Source organism: Pseudoliparis swirei, chromosome 6 (genome assembly GCF_029220125.1).
Source record: "Pseudoliparis swirei isolate HS2019 ecotype Mariana Trench chromosome 6, NWPU_hadal_v1, whole genome shotgun sequence".
Taxonomy (NCBI): domain Eukaryota; kingdom Metazoa; phylum Chordata; class Actinopteri; order Perciformes; family Liparidae; genus Pseudoliparis; species Pseudoliparis swirei.
In genome coordinates, this window is record NC_079393.1 from 7163719 (window position 1) to 7182772 (window position 19054).

Genomic DNA, 19054 nt, shown 5'->3' on the forward strand with positions numbered 1-19054 from the left:
TTTTTTTTTTCTCCCATTGCGTAATAATTACATACTTTTGATACGGCGCGCTGCAGCAATGAGTCACAACGGAAACCCGGAGGTTTGTTTGCCCCTGTGGTTCCCTCGACCCGCTCGGGGCCCTGAAGCGTTGTTCATTTGCTGAACATAACAATAACAAGTACAGTGAGCCTTTTTTCTGCAAAAATCCAAAATGCAATGTTCTGATATTTAGTTGAAGGAACCAGTGACGCCTACTGGAATACGTCTCCCCTGCAGAACTCTGTTCCCAGAGGAGCCCAGAACACACCGGAGCTATGAAGGATTACCAAAAAAAGTGAAAGAACTGCAACGTGTGGGGTAGAGGTGAGATTTGTAAAGAAATAAACAGCTTAGACAATGTCATGCTTTTTAATAAAAGCCTCTCAGGGTTCTTACACATGTTGACCAGTGGATTTCCACGACTTTAAACCAAATTTCCATGACCAAACTGAAATCTCAGTATAAACATGAACAATTTAGAAAATGTTGCGTATTGAGAGCGTACGCCGGCTTATATTTTGAGCGTCTTTCTTTAAAAAACATATTAATTATTTTAAACTCCGCATAAATGAACATGTGATAACAAATTTCCATGACTTTTCCAAAACTTTTATGATTTACGTTTTTTCCAGGCCTGGAAATAACCATTTAAAAATTCCATGACTTTTCCAGGTTTTCCATGACGAACCCTGCTCTCTTTATTTTCCCTGGCTTTGCATTAATCATTTACATTTAGTTTAAAGCTGTAAACTTACAGCTGTGGTCTGAACTATTTGAAATATTAAATTAATTTTAAATTAATTGTAAATAGCTAGTATTTTGCCAGCATCACAAAAGTGTTTACATTATATATGAGGGTCAATAAATGTATTATAAACAAAAAAAATGTAATCCATTGTTTTTGGCTCTGTGACATTGACATGGGCATTTGTTTCAGCCAAAGCACAGAATCAATCAGTCATAAAAAAAAAAGATTGAGGGAGCGTTGCAGGTTTGGATCCGGATACGTCGCCCCATCGTGTTGTTAAATGATAATAGTGGCTGTTAGGGAGGGAAATTAATCTTGAATAATCTCCTTGAATATGTTTTTCTTCTTCAAATAAGACTAATACACACTGTTACTCTAATTAGAATCAGATTGTGTGAGCTTCCTGTGTTCAGCCTCTCGTGTGCTCCATCGTACTATTTGACGGTTGCCTTAAAAGTCAAATTAAATGTCTCTTTTTTGCTTGCGAAAGCATTTTTTTCCACCTCCTTCCTCATAGAAAGTGCTGTTTAAGCTTTCTGTTGTCACCTTCCATCTCTCTGGAGACAGTCAGCAGAAAGAAGTCGCCACCACACGGAGGGGAATACCACTGGCCTGATTATTTTTTTCATTGCAACAGAAAAAAACACCCCAAACCAGTAAATGTGGTTATTTTCATGGATGACTTCTTTCATTGGGAGAGGAGTCGTCTTTATGCACCGTTAGTCTAGGTGTCAACAGTACTACTGTGCCGGATCGTAAAATAAAAGATAGAATGACTATTTCTTTATCGGCATTTAACAGCCCCCATTAACAATTACTTTTATGTGTGCATTGTAGTTGTACACAGGGTTCTTACACATTTTGACCAATGGATTTCCAGGACTTTTCCAGGACTTTAAACCAAATTCCCATGACCAAACTGAAATCTCGGTTTTAACATGAACATTTTTGAAAATTGTGCGTATTGATAGCGTACGAAGGCTTATATTTTGAGCGTCTTTCTTTAAAAAACGTATTAATTATTTCAAACTCGGCGTAAATTAATATGTGATAACAAATTTCGATGACTTTTCCAAAACTTTTAGGAGTTTTCCAGGCCTGGAAATACCCATTTTAAAATTCCTTTGACTCCATGACTTTTCCAGGTTTTCCATGACCGTACGAACCCTGTGTACAGTATATTAATCCTGTAGGTGTCTTCCATGTTAATATTATATCAATTTAATAGATTCAAACATATTGTGACCGCAAATGAACCAATATAAATTTGTTTTTTACAAATCAGAAAGTGCTTTCAGATCTTCGCCGGGGGCCGTTTTGTTTTGTGTGGAACTGGCTGACGTCATTCCTTTGAACAGCGACATTAGGGAAGCTCATCACAGATGCCTTAGAAACATGCTCAAAGTCTTCTTTTTTGTGTGTGTGTGGAGCCGACTTGAAAGAAAACGGATGAATCCAGTCAGAGTTTCAAGCGCAACAATTCTCCAAATCCCCACTTCCTGTTGCTATGTTTCTGTGGATTCTCCACGAACGTCTCGAGCCGATCGGCTCCACTGGCTGTGGAGCAATGTCTCTGTGGGAGACGGATTGAGAAACGAGCACAGGGCTTCTTTGATCTGACGCTGTGGTATTAAGTTTTTTTTAAATGTACCCACAAACAAGACAGTAATCAATTACCTTCGCATTGAAAATGCGGAAGGTTATGTTTCGATCGCCGTGTATTTATTTATTTGTATGCGTGTTACTCGCATAACACAGAAAGTATTAAACCGAATCGCATGAAATGTGGTGGGATGATTGGTTATTATCCGGGGACCATTTGATTAGATTTTGGGATCGATCGGGTCAAAGGTCAAGGTCACGAAAAGGACAACATCTTCTTTTTACCATAGCGCGGTTAATTTTTATCCAATTGGCATGCAACTAATGCCAAAATGTGGCTGCGGCGAAGGTATGCGCTCTACCGAGTGCCCGTTCTAGTTTAACATGTTGTGACAGCCAATTCATTTCAAAGCGGTATGTGGTGACGGTGTGAACCGGTTAAATAAACTGACAAACCTTTGAAATTAATCGCATTCTAATAATGGATAGTGTGAGGAGCACACCCCAGCAAATAAAACCACGATCGGGGGGCGAAAAATAAAGTGGTTTCAATCGCAACTCTATCAACGGGATGAAATGGAGTTGCGAGTGAGCTCGGGTTGCGGGGAACATCAAAGGAACCAGGGAACATGGCTGGTGATGAATCAATACTGAAGGAAAGGTTCTGCGAGGGCCCCTCGGCAAGATGCAGCCGGCGGCCTGAGAGGCGACACCAGGTGTAGGCGGCGACTGAAGCACATACAGGAACTGGAAACTCAACTTTTTTCCTCTTAGTCAGCGTGATGTCAAATAACCACGGTGAGGGCTGAAGGGAGAGAAAACTAAGCCGGTAGCTTAGCCGGATGGCGAGTATTTCCATGACCTCGAAAACACCCAGCAGCCGACAGTGCGGCGCTTCATCTGCAAACAGCGAGCTTACTCTATCTGGGAAGTCACTGGGAATTAAGGTAAAGAGGATCTGACCGGGAGGGTGTCGGCGGAGTCACTTATTATAACATGTGCGCGTTTCAGTGCCAAGTACATTATAGAAAGAAAAGGAAAATGCCTCTATAGATGTCCACACAGTTAGGAAATAAAAGCTCAGCCAATCCCTAACAGCCCTGACATTGTGCCTCCCTGTACTGCTCTGTTCTGAAACTAAGCCGACCAAAGACCGCGACACAGCGAAGCCGTGTCAGCAGCCGCAGACTTTAATTCATTCCCAGGATATAAATGTAAAAACACTCGTGTAAAATTGCTCTTGGTTACGTCAACACTGGCGAGCGTTGTTGTGAAACTAAGCTGCAACGTGAGATCCGAGAGAAACCTATTCAAGTCAAACAATGGGCGTCTATGACACGTTTAGAAAACTAAAACAAGCCTCTAGAAATAGCTCACCTGATTGTCCACTCATTGTCCCCTGCTCTATCAAAATAAAAGCCTGGCTCTCACAAATCCCCCCCACACACACACAACAAAATAGTTCCTCACGAGTTGCATTCATCTAGCCAGGCAGCTTGTTTTGGGTTGTAGTTGTGCAACAGTTACATTCTGAGAAACACATTTCTAGATCTTATATGTGGGCTGTATATGTTTTAAATGGCGGGATTCGACTGCAATAAGTGGGGGCATGAAACTATATGGGCTGAATCACAAATTTCAAAATAAAAGGCCGAGAATCAACAATATTTCATTGTATCCGCACGAACCAAAAAAAGGTTTTTTTTTTAAACACCTGTAAATTCCTTTAAAATGAACGCCTGGTTGGCAGGAAGGCCCAGCAGCTGACACAACTTTGAGTGAACCCGGAGAGCGAGAGAGGACAAGTGAAGAGTCCACGTCCCAACGAGAGCAGGGGCCCGGTGTTTGATGGGAAAGGGGGGCGGGCACTATCAAACTAAATGTGTCAAAGCTACGGTTTAACGACCATAAAACGGACACGTACATGAGAGAAGCCGCCACACACGATTGGTAAACGGCCCAGTTGAGCTAGCTAGCTCGGCTCACCTCTTTGACTGGGGGGAATTTCTTCTTGCACTCCATGGACAGCGACCGCAGGTCCGTCTGCATGTTCTCCAGCAGCTTCTTCACCGCCTCGGGGCTGCTGGTCGACATCTTCGACGGCGTCTTCGACCGAAAATCTCACGAGACTTCAAACTATCGAGGAATGCCGGCGCGCAGTCGCCCCCCAACCGTCCGCCGTTGGGGGGGGGATTGTAATCCGCCGCTACTTTATTCGGCTGTCTTGGAAAAGGAAATAAAAAAACGCCGCGGTCCATTGACACAGTGTAACCACGTCTCTGCTGTGAGCGCCCGTGCGCAGTAGAGCAGCGATGACACCGGCATACGTGTCTCTTCTTCACAGCCCGCGGACGTTAGCTCCCCGAAGTAGCATCGCTCCCCGCTCGTCTCCGTTTCTTAAGGCGGCTCATTTATCGAATATATTCGTCAAATTGAGCAGTCTGCCATCAGCGGCCGCCAGCTCCACTTCCCTTCCCACAATGCTTCAGTGGACAGTGACACGTCACTTGGACTTCCGTAAACAGTGGCCGAGTCAGAATAATGACCACAGCGACCCCTGCTGGCGGAGCGTGATGATGCAGACGGACGCCAACGACGAGCCACATCCGGGCACTTCTGCAAGTTACACGTCCACATGGCTAACGGTGAGGAAAGAAGTGAGTCGTACTTTTAAGACACAAGCTGCTTTTTAAAACTATTTTATTACATAAGCATAAGTTGTATGTCTGCTACTTGAGAATTTGTATGTTCTGCTTCTTTGTATATATTCGTATATACTATATTATAATCAGTGTTGGGCAAGTTACTGAAAATTAGTAATTAGTTATAGTTACTAGTTACTTCTTTAAAAATAATTGAGGAGGATTATAATATTGCGTTTTCCTCCACCATATCAATGTCAGCTGCTGTAGTTACCTTTTTTTTGGGGTGCAGATTACGATTTGTCATCCAAAACATAACACTGTTTATGAAAAATATAATTATCATTAGGATTTAACTTCCCAGCCGTAGATAAAATAAGATACATAAAAACATTGCGATGTTGCTTTGTTTATGCAGCAGCTATTGAGCCAATATACTATTGGAAAATTACGTAACACTGACGGTGGCCAATCTTTTGCATAATGATTATTTTTGCTCTTGCTAAGTATGGTTGTTGATATACTTCTGTATTTTCAAGAAATAACATATTTAACGCTGGATTCTAACTCGATGTAGAGTATTCTCACACTGGTATTTTGTCTTTCACTTAAATAAATCATTGACTACGACTGAAATTATTTGAGCTGAATTTCAGAAAAAAAGAAGATATATATATATATATATTAAAATAAATCCTATTTCTAAGGATACATTCAGTGCCAGTATACTAGGTATTTATCTCAAGGTTAATCGATTGGTGAACACGTTTTGAAGAGATGATGTGCGTAAAAGTAAACTTTGATCGACATAGATATTATGTGTGTGAGACTGGAAAAAAATATATATGTGCAAATATGGTAAAGAGGAGCATCCATTCCCTGAGGCTGCAGAGCGACGCCGCCTCTGTTGAGAGATTCGTCTCTATTGTGTCAAATCAGTTGACATCCTCCTTTTGTCAGAGCTCAGATTTCGGTGCTATTTTCACTCCATAGTTTTCGAAAATTGTTTATAAAATCAATTCTGTGTGTTTAACAGTTTTGGATTCGTAGGAGCTTCCGGCCATTTCTTCTTGTGGAGTTCTGAAGGATCGTCTCTCGTCCTCAGAGTTGCAGTCGAGACTTTAACGCCTCCGTTAAATCCTTTTGAATTGCGATGAAAGGGAAAATAACAGCACTGGGAGTAGCTTGTCACTTTCAGATTAGTTGTCCGCCTTAAATTCTTAAAGTATTGTTTAATGTTGCAGTATCTCCCCAACGTCACCGACTATAAATATCTTGTATAAGCCGTTCATATTTGTGTCACTTGGTAAATGCGTGTTATGTCATGATCACAAGTTAATCATCTTCTTGATCTCAAAATATCAAAGCTTGTTTGAATGAGATTAATTCACTTCTGATCTCGAGATAATGGCATCAAACAAATAAGTGTTAACGCGGCCTTCTCGGCTTCCGTAGGGATGATCCAAGAATCTGCTGTTTTGAAGGCGTGAGGCACAAGGAAGAAAATAAGTACACCCACATGTCACATTTTATTCAGAACTAATGTGCAGGAGCTTGAAGGATTAGATAGCACTTAGATAGCACTTACTTATGGTACTTTTGTAGTTCGACTATGTTGAGGAAATGTTACTTCCTGTATTCTTGTTGTTCTTAGTTTGTACTCTAGGTTGAAATGCACTTATTGTAAGTCGCTTTGGATAAAAGCGTCTGCTAAATGACATGTAATGTAATGTAATTATATCTATAGAACTGCATGGTGATTATAGTAAAGTTGTCTTTTTGTGGGAGAGATTATTAATGTTTTTTTATTATCTAAACTAACACTTTTAAATATGTTTTTATAATAAGAAAATACAAAAGCAATACAATAAATATAGAGTATGTTATTTGATTGATATAGAGTCTAGACATATACTACATTGTATTGTAATAGTTGCACATATTCCTATAAAGATCACTGACAATAAGATAACATGTAATTGCGCTAACTTAACGCCTTTTACATATGCCATGTCGTAAAATAAGATTTCTTAGGAAATTAGTGCTCGGAGATACAGAAAAAGAGTAGGTGTAAATTACACTGAGACTGACAACAAATATTTTTACAAATATATAAGATTTTACATTAGTATTTAATGTCCCAAAATTATAAACATAACTCGAAAACAATATATAAACACGCATTCAAATATCAAATTCATTTATTTTTTATTCAGCCATAAAAAATAATTTTAGCATAAAAAAGTTAAGGTTGTAAAAGTATTCCCTATCAGCAATAATGGACCATACACACATCTAAAAAAAACATGCGCACATTTATTATTATAAAGCAGAAAGAGAGATCAACCAGCCTGCCCTGCTCATATTATCTAAATGGCACAACTGTCCCCTTCAGGCACTTTATACATTTTAATTCCATACAATTCAATACATTAGGGATAAGGCGAAATCAACTAAATTAAAATCATGTAAACATTCAGGAAAAATAAGCACAAGACATATTCATGCAACTGTGCAATGTTCAGCAAAAGAAAAAAATGAGCATTATAACATTAATCTGAAAACCCCACCAAAAAAACAGAAGAACAAAGTTCATTGAGTTGAGTCGTCAGTTCGGCTACATATACATTTAAAAATCAAATTATTGAGTTGTGAAGCTTGATTATTAGTATGTTTTGTAGGATTTGTTTTCATTAGAAAATCTTACATCCTGAGATGATAACGTGGATCGATTTGATGGAATTACACTTTTACAATGAAGTAACTGGAATGTCATGTCAACCTAACTGAACATTAGAGATGTCCATAAGAGAGAGAGAAGAAACAAAATGCTTCCTTAGAAAGCAGACACAATCAAAAGTAAATTCTTAGCCACTGTGTCACAACAATGGCCACATTTTTTTTCTCATTTCTTCAAGCTTATGTGAGACCCTGCCACTGGCAAACGAGATGGTAACCAACTAGTGTGACTCTCTAAGTAACAATCCTGATGCCGTCACACTGAAGGCAGTGTACTTGAGAGAAAAGCTCAGAAAGCAGCAGAGAAGCAGCGACGGGTCGATGGCGACTCTTAAAGTCTGCACCGTGCCCGCTTCGCCACCTTGTCTGGTGAGGTATTGCGGAGAGAGTTGGGATGGGCCCGACAGAGTGCGAAAGCTGAGGAGTGACCTTTTGACCCCGAGGCTCTGATTCCAACCCTCGAGTCTCTAGCAGTGAGACTCCTTCTCGTCGACGGGGATGTAGCCGTCCTTCGTGGGCGGGGACCTCTGGTTGAGGCTGTCGCCGTCGGCCGCGAAGACGGCCAGCAGCTTCTCCTGTTCCTTCTTCGTCTTCGGCAACTCGGTGGAAGGCGTGGTCAAGAAAACGAGGCGCTGTGAGACGGAATAACGGAATTATTCGAGGAAAACGTGCGTATGTCACAGAGAAATGTATGATTGTTTTTCAAAATAAGAGCCCAACATCGGTCATCTAATCAAGACTCAAATCTGACATTATCAAAGAGATTATTCAAGATCAGTAATGCAAAACATGGCAGCAGAAAAACGGAAACATTGCAGGTTATATAACACATTCCCCACTAGATCACAATAATGCCATTTATGATTATTCATTTTTTAACCAAACTAAGATAACTGCAAACAATACATAACTTTCACTTGTCTTCAGTCGTGTGCTCTAAACACAATATCGGCACAGCATGGCCATATGAGGTTGTTATGGTTAACCAACTGTTTCAGTTTCCGTCTCTACCAACTGCTGAGGGAAACATCTGGCATCTTGAGCTTCTAAATGCTCCATTGTGCTCAGATATTTGCTTAATTTGTCTGCCATTTATCGACAGACAGGTAGTAGACTTCAGAGTTCACGTCTAAGCAGGTAGTAGACATTAGAGTTCATGTCTAGGCAGGTAGTAGACATCAGAGTGCATGTCTAGGTAGGTAGTAGACATTAGAGTTCGAGTCTAGGCAGGTAGTAAACATTAGAGTTCGAGTCTAGGCAGGTAGTAGACATTAGAGTTCATGTCTAGGCAGGTAGTAGACATCAGAGTTCGAGTCTAGGAAGGTAGTAAACATTAGAGTTCGAGTCTAGACAGGTAGTAGACATTAGAGTTCGAGTCTAGGCAGGTAGTAGACATCAGAGTTCACGTCTAGGTAGGTAGTAGACATTAGAGTTCGAGTCTAGGCAGGTAGTAAACATCAGAGTTCATGTCTAGGCAGGTAGTAAACATCAGAGTTCATGTCTAGGCAGGTAGTAGACATCAGAGTTCACGTCTAGGCAGGTAGTAGACATTAGAGTTCATGTCTAGGCAGGTAGTAAACATCAGAGTTCATGTCTAGGCAGGTAGTAGACATTAGAGTTCGAGTCTAGGCAGGTAGTAGACATCAGAGTTCACGTCTAGGCAGGTAGTAGACATTAGAGTTCATGTCTAGGCAGGTAGTAGACATTAGAGTTCACGTCTAGGCAGGTAGTAGACATCAGAGTTCACGTCTAGGCAGGTAGTAGACATCAGAGTTCACGTCTAGGCAGGTAGTAGACATCAGAGTTCACGTCTAGGCTGGTAGTAGACATCAGAGTTCACGTCTAGGCAGGTAGTAGACATTAGAGTTCACGTCTAGGCAGGTAGTAGACATCAGAGTTCACGTCTAGGCAGGTAGTAGACATTAGAGTTCGAGTCTAGGCAGGTAGTAGACATCAGAGTTCACGTCTAGTCAGGTAGTAAACATCAGAGTTCACGTCTAGGCAGGTAGTAGACATCAGAGTTCACGTCTAGGCAGGTAGTAGACATCAGAGTTCACGTCTAGGCAGGTAGTAGACATCAGAGTTCACGTCTAGGCAGGTAGTAGACATTAGAGTTCGAGTCTAGGCAGGTAGTAGACATCAGAGTTCACGTCTAGGCTGGCAGTAGACATCAGACTTCACGTCTAGGCAGGTAGTAGACATTAGAGTTCACGTCTAGGCTGGCAGTAGACATCAGACTTCACGTCTAGGCAGGTAGTAGACATTAGAGTTCACGTCTAGGCAGGTAGTAGACATTAGAGTTCGAGTCTAGGCAGGTAGTCGACATCAGAGTTCATGTCTAGGCAGGTAGTAGACATTAGAGTTCACGTCTAAGCAGGTAGTAGACATTAGAGTTCACGTCTAGGCTGGTAGTAGACATCAGAGTTCATGTCTAGGCAGGTAGTAAACATCAGAGTTCACGTCTAGGCAGGTAGTAGACATCAGAGTTCACGTCTAGGCAGGTAGTAGACATTAGAGTTCGAGTCTAGGCAGGTAGTAGACATCAGAGTTCACGTCTAGTCAGGTAGTAGACATTAGAGTTCACGTCTAGGCTGGTAGTAGACATTAGAGTTCATGTCTAGGCAGGTAGTAAACATCAGAGTTCACGTCTAGGCAGGTAGTAGACATCAGAGTTCACGTCTAGTCAGGTAGTAGACATTAGAGTTCATGTCTAGGCAGGTAGTAAACATCAGAGTTCACGTCTAAGCAGGTAGTAGACATTAGAGTTCACGTCTAGTCAGGTAGTAAACATCAGAGTTCACGTCTAGGCAGGTAGTAGACATTAGAGTTCGAGTCTAGGCAGGTAGTCGACATCAGAGTTCACGTCTAGGCAGGTAATTCGTCAAAGCTTTGAGAACAGCTATACCTTCTGCAAGCCAGGCCGATGAACACAATTAATTTCCCAACTTTCTGTCATCCTGTGGACTGCTATCTTTTCGGCAGAGCCAGCACCTATAAATTTTTTTTTTTTTATGACCTTTTTTTCTGTGAAATGTACCTCTCTCATTGTCCCCGGGGTGTAGTACAGCTTCACTGCTATCCAGACAGGGATGCACATCATGGAGGACAGGGCCAGGATCCAGCCTATCCCATTGCCCCACCATGGGTATACGTAGTCATTGTTGTACTTCAGAGGAGTGTACTTGATCAAGGCAAACACAAACGTTCCCTGAAAACAGACAAGATATGATTCAGGATTCTGCATGGATGGATACTTCAAGTCAAAAAGCGAATAAAACCCCTGAGCTTTAACTTCCTTGACTTCGTTGTTGTACCACTGTTGGCCAGCAGAGGCTGCTCTTGTTCCAGGAGAGTGACGTGGGAAAGCGTGCACATTGAAAATGAACGTGAGACCCACCAAGCATGTTGCAGGGGTGAAGTACATCCAGCAGTACTTGATGACAGGGCTGGGGCGATAACCAATCATGTCCTCTATGTTGTCATAGAAACGGTCGGCACCTGTCATCGGGGAGGGATGAGGGAAAATGTGGTGGAAACATTACATCAATATTGAACAATTATGTGTGTGACAAAAACATTAATACTGGCCACAAAGTAGAGGTTTGCTTTCATAGAATGAACTAGTTTATTTTAATTTGAATAAATGTTCCTATTATTGACTTTATTCCCCAAATTAACCAAGTGACTGAAACGACACTCGGGAACCCTCATTGGCTGGAATGTGTTAATTCTTTAGCGATTGGCTGAATGCAGAGGGCAGTGTGCACTGGGATGAATAGTGCCTTGTGAGAATAAAGCCTTTGTCTCCTAAATACCCCCTCTGTGCCTTCCCAAATAGGCTGCCGAAAACCACGCAACTCACCATAAATCCAAGCGATGCAAACGGTCTCAAAAACGGCCACGAAGAGCAGGCACATGCCGCTGGCGGCGTAGTAGTCAAAGAGCTGGAAGATGTACATGCCGCCCTGTGGAGGCAGACGTGGGTTTATAACCCGATAAACGGCAAACAGAAAAACCACGCTGTCAAATTGTGAGAAACAAAACAAAAATCAGATTCATCATATTGTGCACTGATCACATTTTCTAGACATCTGCAGAATGTTATACGTCGATTATTTAGTTAAGAGGACCATATTCAAACAACCCGAACAGGAAGGCTGCACAGGAACACGTGACTGCTGTTTAGCGTTAGCAAGAAGCTATAGATAGAAGTCTCAATTTAAAACGAGTTAAAGGGATATCTAAAAAAAGACACTACGCTCCGGCAATCACATCTCCAAAGCCTACAAAAAGGGAGCGATATTATATTTTTGGGATCTGGAGAATGACACCTGGAGTGGAGGGCAAATTCAGAATTTTAAAAAAATCAGTAAGGAAGAGAACTTGAGGAAAAAAGATGATCCTTCTAAAAAATAATTAAATAAAATACGCTGACTAACAACGTATAACGTAAATATTAATGACTTTTAGTTTAGCATGATTAAAATATAAAAAGACAAGAAAGTCTTCACTTCGACGTGAGACACATAATTCCTTCAACAAGCCACCTATCATGCTCTTCATATTCCGCTAGCTGATGATTAGGCATCGTAAATATGAGTGAAAAATGATGTCAAAAAAGTATTTTTCACATGATTCAGGGGCGTGGATACCCTCCTTTGGGCAAGAGTATACGTGTATTCTGCACTCTTATTGTGTAAACGCATCGTGACGTGAGGTCACCGACCTCTGTCAGCATGATGAGCCCCAAGAGGAAGGACACCACGGCCACGGCCAGGATTAAGAGCTCCCTGCGGTGCTTGCGCCGGAAGGTGGAGGGATACATGTCCACCATGGCGGTCACCAGGCTCTCCACACACACAAACTGATCAAAGGAAGACATATTTGTATCACGGATGTTTGTTTTCTGCGTGTGACATACGTGTGCTGCCGAGCTATCCAAAAAAAAAAAAAAAGTGCCAAGCAAACGAAAGATTTGAAGCTTGTATCCGCTTGATGATGATCTATGATGCTTCATAAAAACTGTGTGTGTGTGTGTGATACGGACATTTCTCTTGTGTGTGTGGTGCATATGTTGGTCTCACCTGACTGTCCAGCCCCAGAAAGACGATCATGGTGAAGAAGCAGCAGGCCCACAGAGGGGCGAACGGCATCATGGACACGGCACGAGGATACGCTATGAAGGCCAGACCCGGACCTGAGTGGACAGGATTTAAATGGCACGTTCTCATCAGAGTCACGCTTGTTTATCGTTTACGTGCATGCTGTAGAAGTATACTACCAGTATCATTAAAACCATAGAGGCAGGAATAAATCTGATTCATATTAAGTCTTTCAAAAATAATGCAGTACATCAAACAAGATTTCTCCTTCGGGATATCATATCTAACAACACTGTTAAAAAAAAAAAAATTTAAATAAATGCACACATAAGCAATATTCATAAGAGGTACACTATAACTGATATTCTGGAAAGAAGGGATATCTAAAAAAGACACGACGCTCCTGCAATCTCATCTCAGAAGCCTACAAAATGGAGCAATATTATTATTTTTTGATCTTGAGAATGACAACAAGAGGGTGGAACACCTGGAGTGGAGGGGAAATTCAGAATTTTCAAAAATCAGTAAGGAATAGAACTTGTTGAGGAAAAAAGATGGTCCTTCTAAAAATTAATTAAATTAAATACGTTGACTCACAGCGTATAATGTAAATATTAATGACAAATTAAAAGCATCACGTTCTGTGAAGACGTTTTCACTAATATACATAAAACTGTTATAGCAACACTAGAATGCCAACTTATATATAAAATGTGAAAAGTATATTTTATAATTTTTTTCTGTTTATCTCTGTCTGTTTCTTTATGTATTTATAGTGTTATCTGTAGGTTAAAAAAATGCAATAAAAAATGTCTCAAGCTGTTTCAATGGCAAGGAAAGGAACGTATCAGCGATATGTATTCACACAATAAAGTTCATTAAAAAACAATGAAATAAGGAAAACCAACCAGATTCAGCCACTTCTGAGATGGGCACGTTCTGCTCGTTGGCCATGAAGCCGAGGATGGAGAAGATGGCAAATCCTGCAATGAAACTGGTACCACTGTTCAGGAAACACAGGGACAGGCAATCCCTGGAAGAAGAACAACAAAACCACAGGAAATGTAAAGATTAGGAACTGTGTGTGTCGAGAAAGTTGAGTTGAGATTTGATTCCTGTTGTATAAAAGATAAAACGTCAACAATAATGGACGCGTGCCAGTCTCGTGTCAGTGTTGTGCGTCATCACGTCAGCAGGACTCACCTGTAGCAGTTGTTGTTGTATTTGTTGTAGCTTCCCAGGGCGGTGAGGCAACCCAGGCAGATGGCGTAGGAGAAGAAGATCTGAGTTCCAGCATCCATCCATACCTTTGGACATAATAGGGCCCATCATTGCATATACATATCTATTTATATATATATATATATATATATATATATATATATAGTTGCCGGTTATATATATATATTTATATATATATCTAAAGATAAATATTTAAAAAATATATATATATACAGTATATATATAAATATATTTATATATATATATATATATATATATATATATAAATATATTTATATATATACTGTATATATATATATATATTTTTAATAATTATCTTCAGATATATATATATATATATATAAATATATTTATATATATATATATATATATATGTATATATATAAATAACTGAGCTGCATCAGGTGTCAAATGCAGAATAATCACAGCGTGGAGTTTAAACAGATGTAAACAAACACAAAGTATAACCAATTCACACATTGCATATTTTCCACATCATTCTAGTCTGCAGCCGATTACTGACACAAAGTGACGTATGGATGACACTCCCAGAAGACTCGGTTCACTCTGCAGTGTGGACACATATTGGAAACCCACACACATGAGAGATCACTGCGTCTGCTGATGACATTTTAATTACTTCACAAGATGTATTTCACCCGACTGCGTATTGATCAGAGAGGATTTCATCAGCAATATAAAAAAAGGTATACAAAGCATTAAAATAATTCTAAGTCAAACGTCAGATTTCGGCCCTCCTCACAGAGCCTCCATATGGATTCATCATGAAATACCTCGGCCTACGCCATCTGATCTCTTTTTAACCTCCGATGCATCTATTAAATCCCCCGAAACCCGTCCATTCAACTCCTCCATCCTGACATCACCCACTCGGCGAAGCCTATATCTATGCCCCCCTGTCTCTCCGAGGCGTAAAGTGCAGCACTTCTCCGCCCTCTCTTTGTTACACTCTGCACTTCAAAATTCAAATGAGGTCGGTCTTTATGCTCGCCGTTTTGCTGGAGTGCTTCTCCAGAGCACCGGGGCATGTTTTCAGATCGCTGGCAGCCAGCGCTGGAGATGTGATGGACTGGGGGTCAAACCCACAACACAAGCTCCGGACACAGCGGCACACAAAGGCAGGTGTTCCCAAGGCACCAGGGGAGGGATTAAAAAGACCCCCCCCCACCCACCCACCCTGCAGACTAAATTGTTTTTTAGGGTTTTCACACTGGTTGCAATCTAACGGGAAGGAAAGACGATGATGCCTCCTGCATCATTCCCAACTCACTCCTTCAGCAGCGGGTACGACCTTGACATTCTGCTGCAACTATTATTAAATAACACTGGCAGCATTTCAAACTGCTCAAAGGTCCCGTGTTGTAAAAAGTGCGAGAGAAGGAGAGGGGGGGAGAGAGGGAGAAAGTGCGAGAGAAGGAGAGGGGGGGGGAGAGGGAGAGAGAGGGGGGGAGAGAAGGAGAGAGAGGGAGAAAATGGGAGAGAATGAGAAGGGGAGAGAGAGGGAGAAAGTGCGAGAGAAGGAGAGGGGGGGGGAGAGAGGGAGATAGAGAGGGGGAGAGAGGGAGAAAATGCGAGAGAATGAGAAAGGGAGAGAGAGAAGGAGAAAGAGAGGGCGAGAGAGAGAAGAAGAGAGAGGGGAGAGAGAGAGAGAGGGAGAAAGTGCGAGAGAAGGAGAGGGGGGGAGAGAGGGAGAAAATGCGAGAGAATGAGAAAGGGAGAGAGAGAAGGAGAAAGAGAGGGCGAGAGAGAGAAGAAGAGAGAGGGGAGAGAGGGAGGGAGAGAATGAGAGAGAAGGGGGAGACAGAGGGGGGAGAGAGAGAAGGAGAGAGAGAGGGAGAAAGGAAGAGTGGGAGAAAGAGAGAGGGAGTGAGAGGGAGAGGGGGGGAGAGGGAGGGGGGACAGATTCAACAGTATTCAGAGTCTGTGCCTTTAAACGAGGCTGGTCAGGATTTCCGTACGGTTGTGATGTCACAAGTAAACAATAAAAAAAACATTTAAGAAGACATATACATGACCTTTGACCCTAGAGAGTTTTTTTTAAACTAATTAAAACGTAACCACAGCAAATGTGACCCAGTTTATTTGGGGTTGCAGTGTCTGTGAATAACAACCGCCGGCAGGAAGTAAACAAGCTGTCGCCGAAAGCAACATAATCCCTTTGAAATGGGGGGAAAGCAACGGAGCGTTTCGGGCAGACGGTGTGAGAAAAATAAAAAAAGGGCATGTAAACACGTTCCAGCAGAGACCTGGAATACAAACATGGAGCTGGAAATGAGCACCAAGTGTTTCCTTTAAGCCGTGTTTGAAGAAGAAACAAAGAGCAGGAAGCGACGCGATGTAATCGGACGGATGCTGAACGCGTTAGACAGCAAAGAAGAAGAGAGGATTCGCTTCCAGCCCATTTATTGACAGTTCGAACTTTTCCAAGGCAATCACAATTAAACAAGATGTAAACACATCTTTCACGCAAATAAATACCAGGAAATATGTTATCAATAAAAAGCTTTCAATGCCTAAAATTGCCAAACTCTTGCGCTACCAAATCGCGATAATTCAAATTCATCGTCCAAATGTAACCATCTCCATCCTCCTGCTGCATTTTCTCAATACCTGTGAGTACGTATTATCACATCAGCGCGTGTGTAATTATTCTCTAGCGCTCCGTATCCCAGGCAACGAACACCAGTGGCAGTTTTAGTATGAATACAAATAATTAACAAGAATGGGCACTCGGTAGAGCGCATACCTTCGCATATCACAAGATTGGGCATTGAATTATGAACATGTTGGCATTAGTTCTATGCCAATTGGATAAAAATTTACCGCGCTATGGTAAAAAGAAGATGTTGACCTTTTCATGAGTTTGACCTTTGACCTTTGACCCGATCGATCCCAAAATCTAAGCAAATGGTCCCCGGATAATAACCAATCATCCCACCAAATTTCATGCGATTCGGTTTAATACTTTTTGAGTTATGCGAGTAACACGCATACAAATAAATAAATAAATGCCGATCAAAACATAACCTACCGCATTTTCAATGCGAAGGTAACAATATTAACACGCTGGTAGAGGTGACATCAGAGTCTTTTGTATCCGCATGTGTGTAAGGTTGGGTACCGAAAACCGTTGCCAATATGATTAGTACCGGAACGTCGATTGCAAGTCTTGCATTCATAAAAATAGTCAAAAAAATCATAAATTAGGCATTATAACCATGTTTAAGCTAGCTCGTAGCTCGCGCTAGCTCGTAGCTACGAGCGCGACAGTCTGATATCCGTTTTTTTAATCAGTGCTGCCATGAGAACGACTTTTACAGGGAATATGGTCGAAGAGGTTTTTAATGTCGTCATTGTCAATCGTCGTTTTGTGCTCTTTTTTTAAAAGTATCGGTTTAGCACCGGTATCGAAAAAGAAAAAAAACCCGATACCCATCCCTACATGTGTGCGAGTTTACGCTTCCTGTGAACGCTGAGCGCATACCTGAGGGTCAGACAGGCGGTCCAGGTCTGGGTAGAGGTAGTAGTGGATTCCGGTGGAGGCCCCCGGCAGCGTGACCCCTCGGATCAGCAGCACCACCAGCATGATGTAAGGGAAGGTGGCGGTGAAGTAAACCACCTGCAGGGGAAGAGCGGCGACTCTTCATCAAACCTCGTCGAGGCGAAAACGTCAAACGTCTTACGTGTGTTTGGGGCTCTCGAACATTTTTATTTGCGCTTGCTGCCATGTTCGTGCATATTGTTGTCCCGTTGCTGCTGTAAACACTTTCCGTGAGTGTTTTGGGAAAAGGCCGAACCCGGTGGTTCTCAGACTTTTTCTGTCGCGCCCCACCTGTAGTACCACTGCGCCCCACTAGAGGGCTGCGCTCCACAGTTTGAGAACCACTCGCCTCGCCGCACATCGAAGGAAATCAGAGCAACAAAAAAAAGTGTTTTCAATAAATACTACGATATGTTTTTCGTGATGGGGGGGGGGGGGTTCACCTTGCCAGTCGACTTGACGCCCTTCCAGATGCAGAAGTAGCAGATGACCCACGCGACGGCCAGACAGATGACCAGGTCCCCATTCAGAGTGCCAATGTGCTCGATGCCCGAGGAAATCCTCAGGACTCTTCGCCTGGGGCAGAACGAATAAGACACACCTTAGAAATATGTTTCACCTGGAGTTAGAATGGAGGAAACTATACGGGTTTATGAGAAAGTCAATTCAAAAGGGCCGGTAGTAAAACTATGAAGTTCAAGAGTAGCAGAAGTTGTATCCGCTCTGACATGCAACAGGATGGAAAACAAGATTGGAGTTGAATATTCGGTGAGCTTGTTGGCACCGATCAGGCCGTTTGAGGACAGGGACAAATAAAAAAGGCACTTACTCCCAGAACTCAATGACAGGAGAGGTGGTGTTCTCATGGTGATTGATGGAGCTATTCCCTCTCTGAAATTCCATACAAGAATCTTGAATGAGAGAAAAGACAGAGAGACATTCAATCCTGTGAAGAAAATCCGAGCTTTCTCCGAGGTTTCCAAGTTACACACAGGCGAGCGAAACAATGCCACCACTGAGGCGGAGGAGTGGAAACGGGACAGCCGGAGCCTTCAGATGAAATACAACGAGAAATGGATGGAAAGGGGGAAAAATATACCTATTTTTTAAATTGTTTGGACGACTAAAGTCGAGTTGTTTAACGCAAATATGCAGATGTTTAGCGTCCACGTGTGGGCTGTCCGAATTAGCAGCGCGCAAAGTTCAGCTGGAGTGAGCGGGAGTCGTTTGTTTTACGGTATTTCACCGTAAACCCGTTAAAATATTCAACAAATCAAATATCTAATATATCAAAAATACACTTAGAGGCTGTAATGACCATTTCACGAGGAAGTGGCAGCCTTTCATTTCCTATTTCCAAGACCTGTCAGTGTTGCCCAATGATTGAGGCGCGTTA

At 41.9% G+C, this 19054-nt stretch overlaps 2 protein-coding genes and 1 long non-coding RNA gene across 7 annotated transcripts in view; 1 reads left to right on the forward strand and 2 right to left on the reverse strand.

Annotated features, from left to right (window-relative positions):
* The window catches only part of mon2 (MON2 homolog, regulator of endosome-to-Golgi trafficking), a 33894-nt gene extending 29058 nt beyond the window's left edge, over positions 1 to 4836 (reverse strand). For 2 of the 4 annotated variants that reach the window (XM_056417195.1, XM_056417193.1), the window contains exon 1: positions 4358 to 4836. In XM_056417195.1, the coding sequence (XP_056273170.1) occupies positions 4358 to 4465 (108 nt within the window). In that variant the 5' untranslated portion in view covers positions 4466 to 4836. The remainder of the gene's footprint in view (positions 1 to 4357) is intronic. The other 2 variants (XM_056417191.1, XM_056417192.1) reach the window with 2 other exon arrangements.
* Positions 4837 to 4940: 104 nt separating this feature from the next.
* On the forward strand, positions 4941 to 6807 carry LOC130195588 (uncharacterized). Its single transcript, XR_008832095.1, has 2 exons — positions 4941 to 5016; positions 6050 to 6807. It is a non-coding gene; the product is annotated as an uncharacterized LOC130195588 (long non-coding RNA).
* Positions 6808 to 7126: 319 nt separating this feature from the next.
* Positions 7127 to 19054, reverse strand: part of slc6a13 (solute carrier family 6 member 13) — a 21165-nt gene continuing 9237 nt past the window's right edge. Inside the window, exons 5-15 of one of the 2 annotated variants that reach the window (XM_056417200.1) lie at positions 18488 to 18569; positions 18102 to 18234; positions 17602 to 17736; positions 14058 to 14161; positions 13763 to 13887; positions 12837 to 12949; positions 12479 to 12616; positions 11615 to 11717; positions 11150 to 11250; positions 10790 to 10960; positions 7127 to 8384 (exon numbers count right to left, since the gene is read on the reverse strand). In XM_056417200.1, coding sequence (XP_056273175.1) covers positions 8220 to 8384; positions 10790 to 10960; positions 11150 to 11250; positions 11615 to 11717; positions 12479 to 12616; positions 12837 to 12949; positions 13763 to 13887; positions 14058 to 14161; positions 17602 to 17736; positions 18102 to 18234; positions 18488 to 18569 — 1370 coding nt within the window. In that variant the 3' untranslated portion in view covers positions 7127 to 8219. The remainder of the gene's footprint in view (positions 8385 to 10789; positions 10961 to 11149; positions 11251 to 11614; positions 11718 to 12478; positions 12617 to 12836; positions 12950 to 13762; positions 13888 to 14057; positions 14162 to 17601; positions 17737 to 18101; positions 18235 to 18487; positions 18570 to 19054) is intronic. The other variant, XM_056417201.1, reaches the window with a different exon arrangement.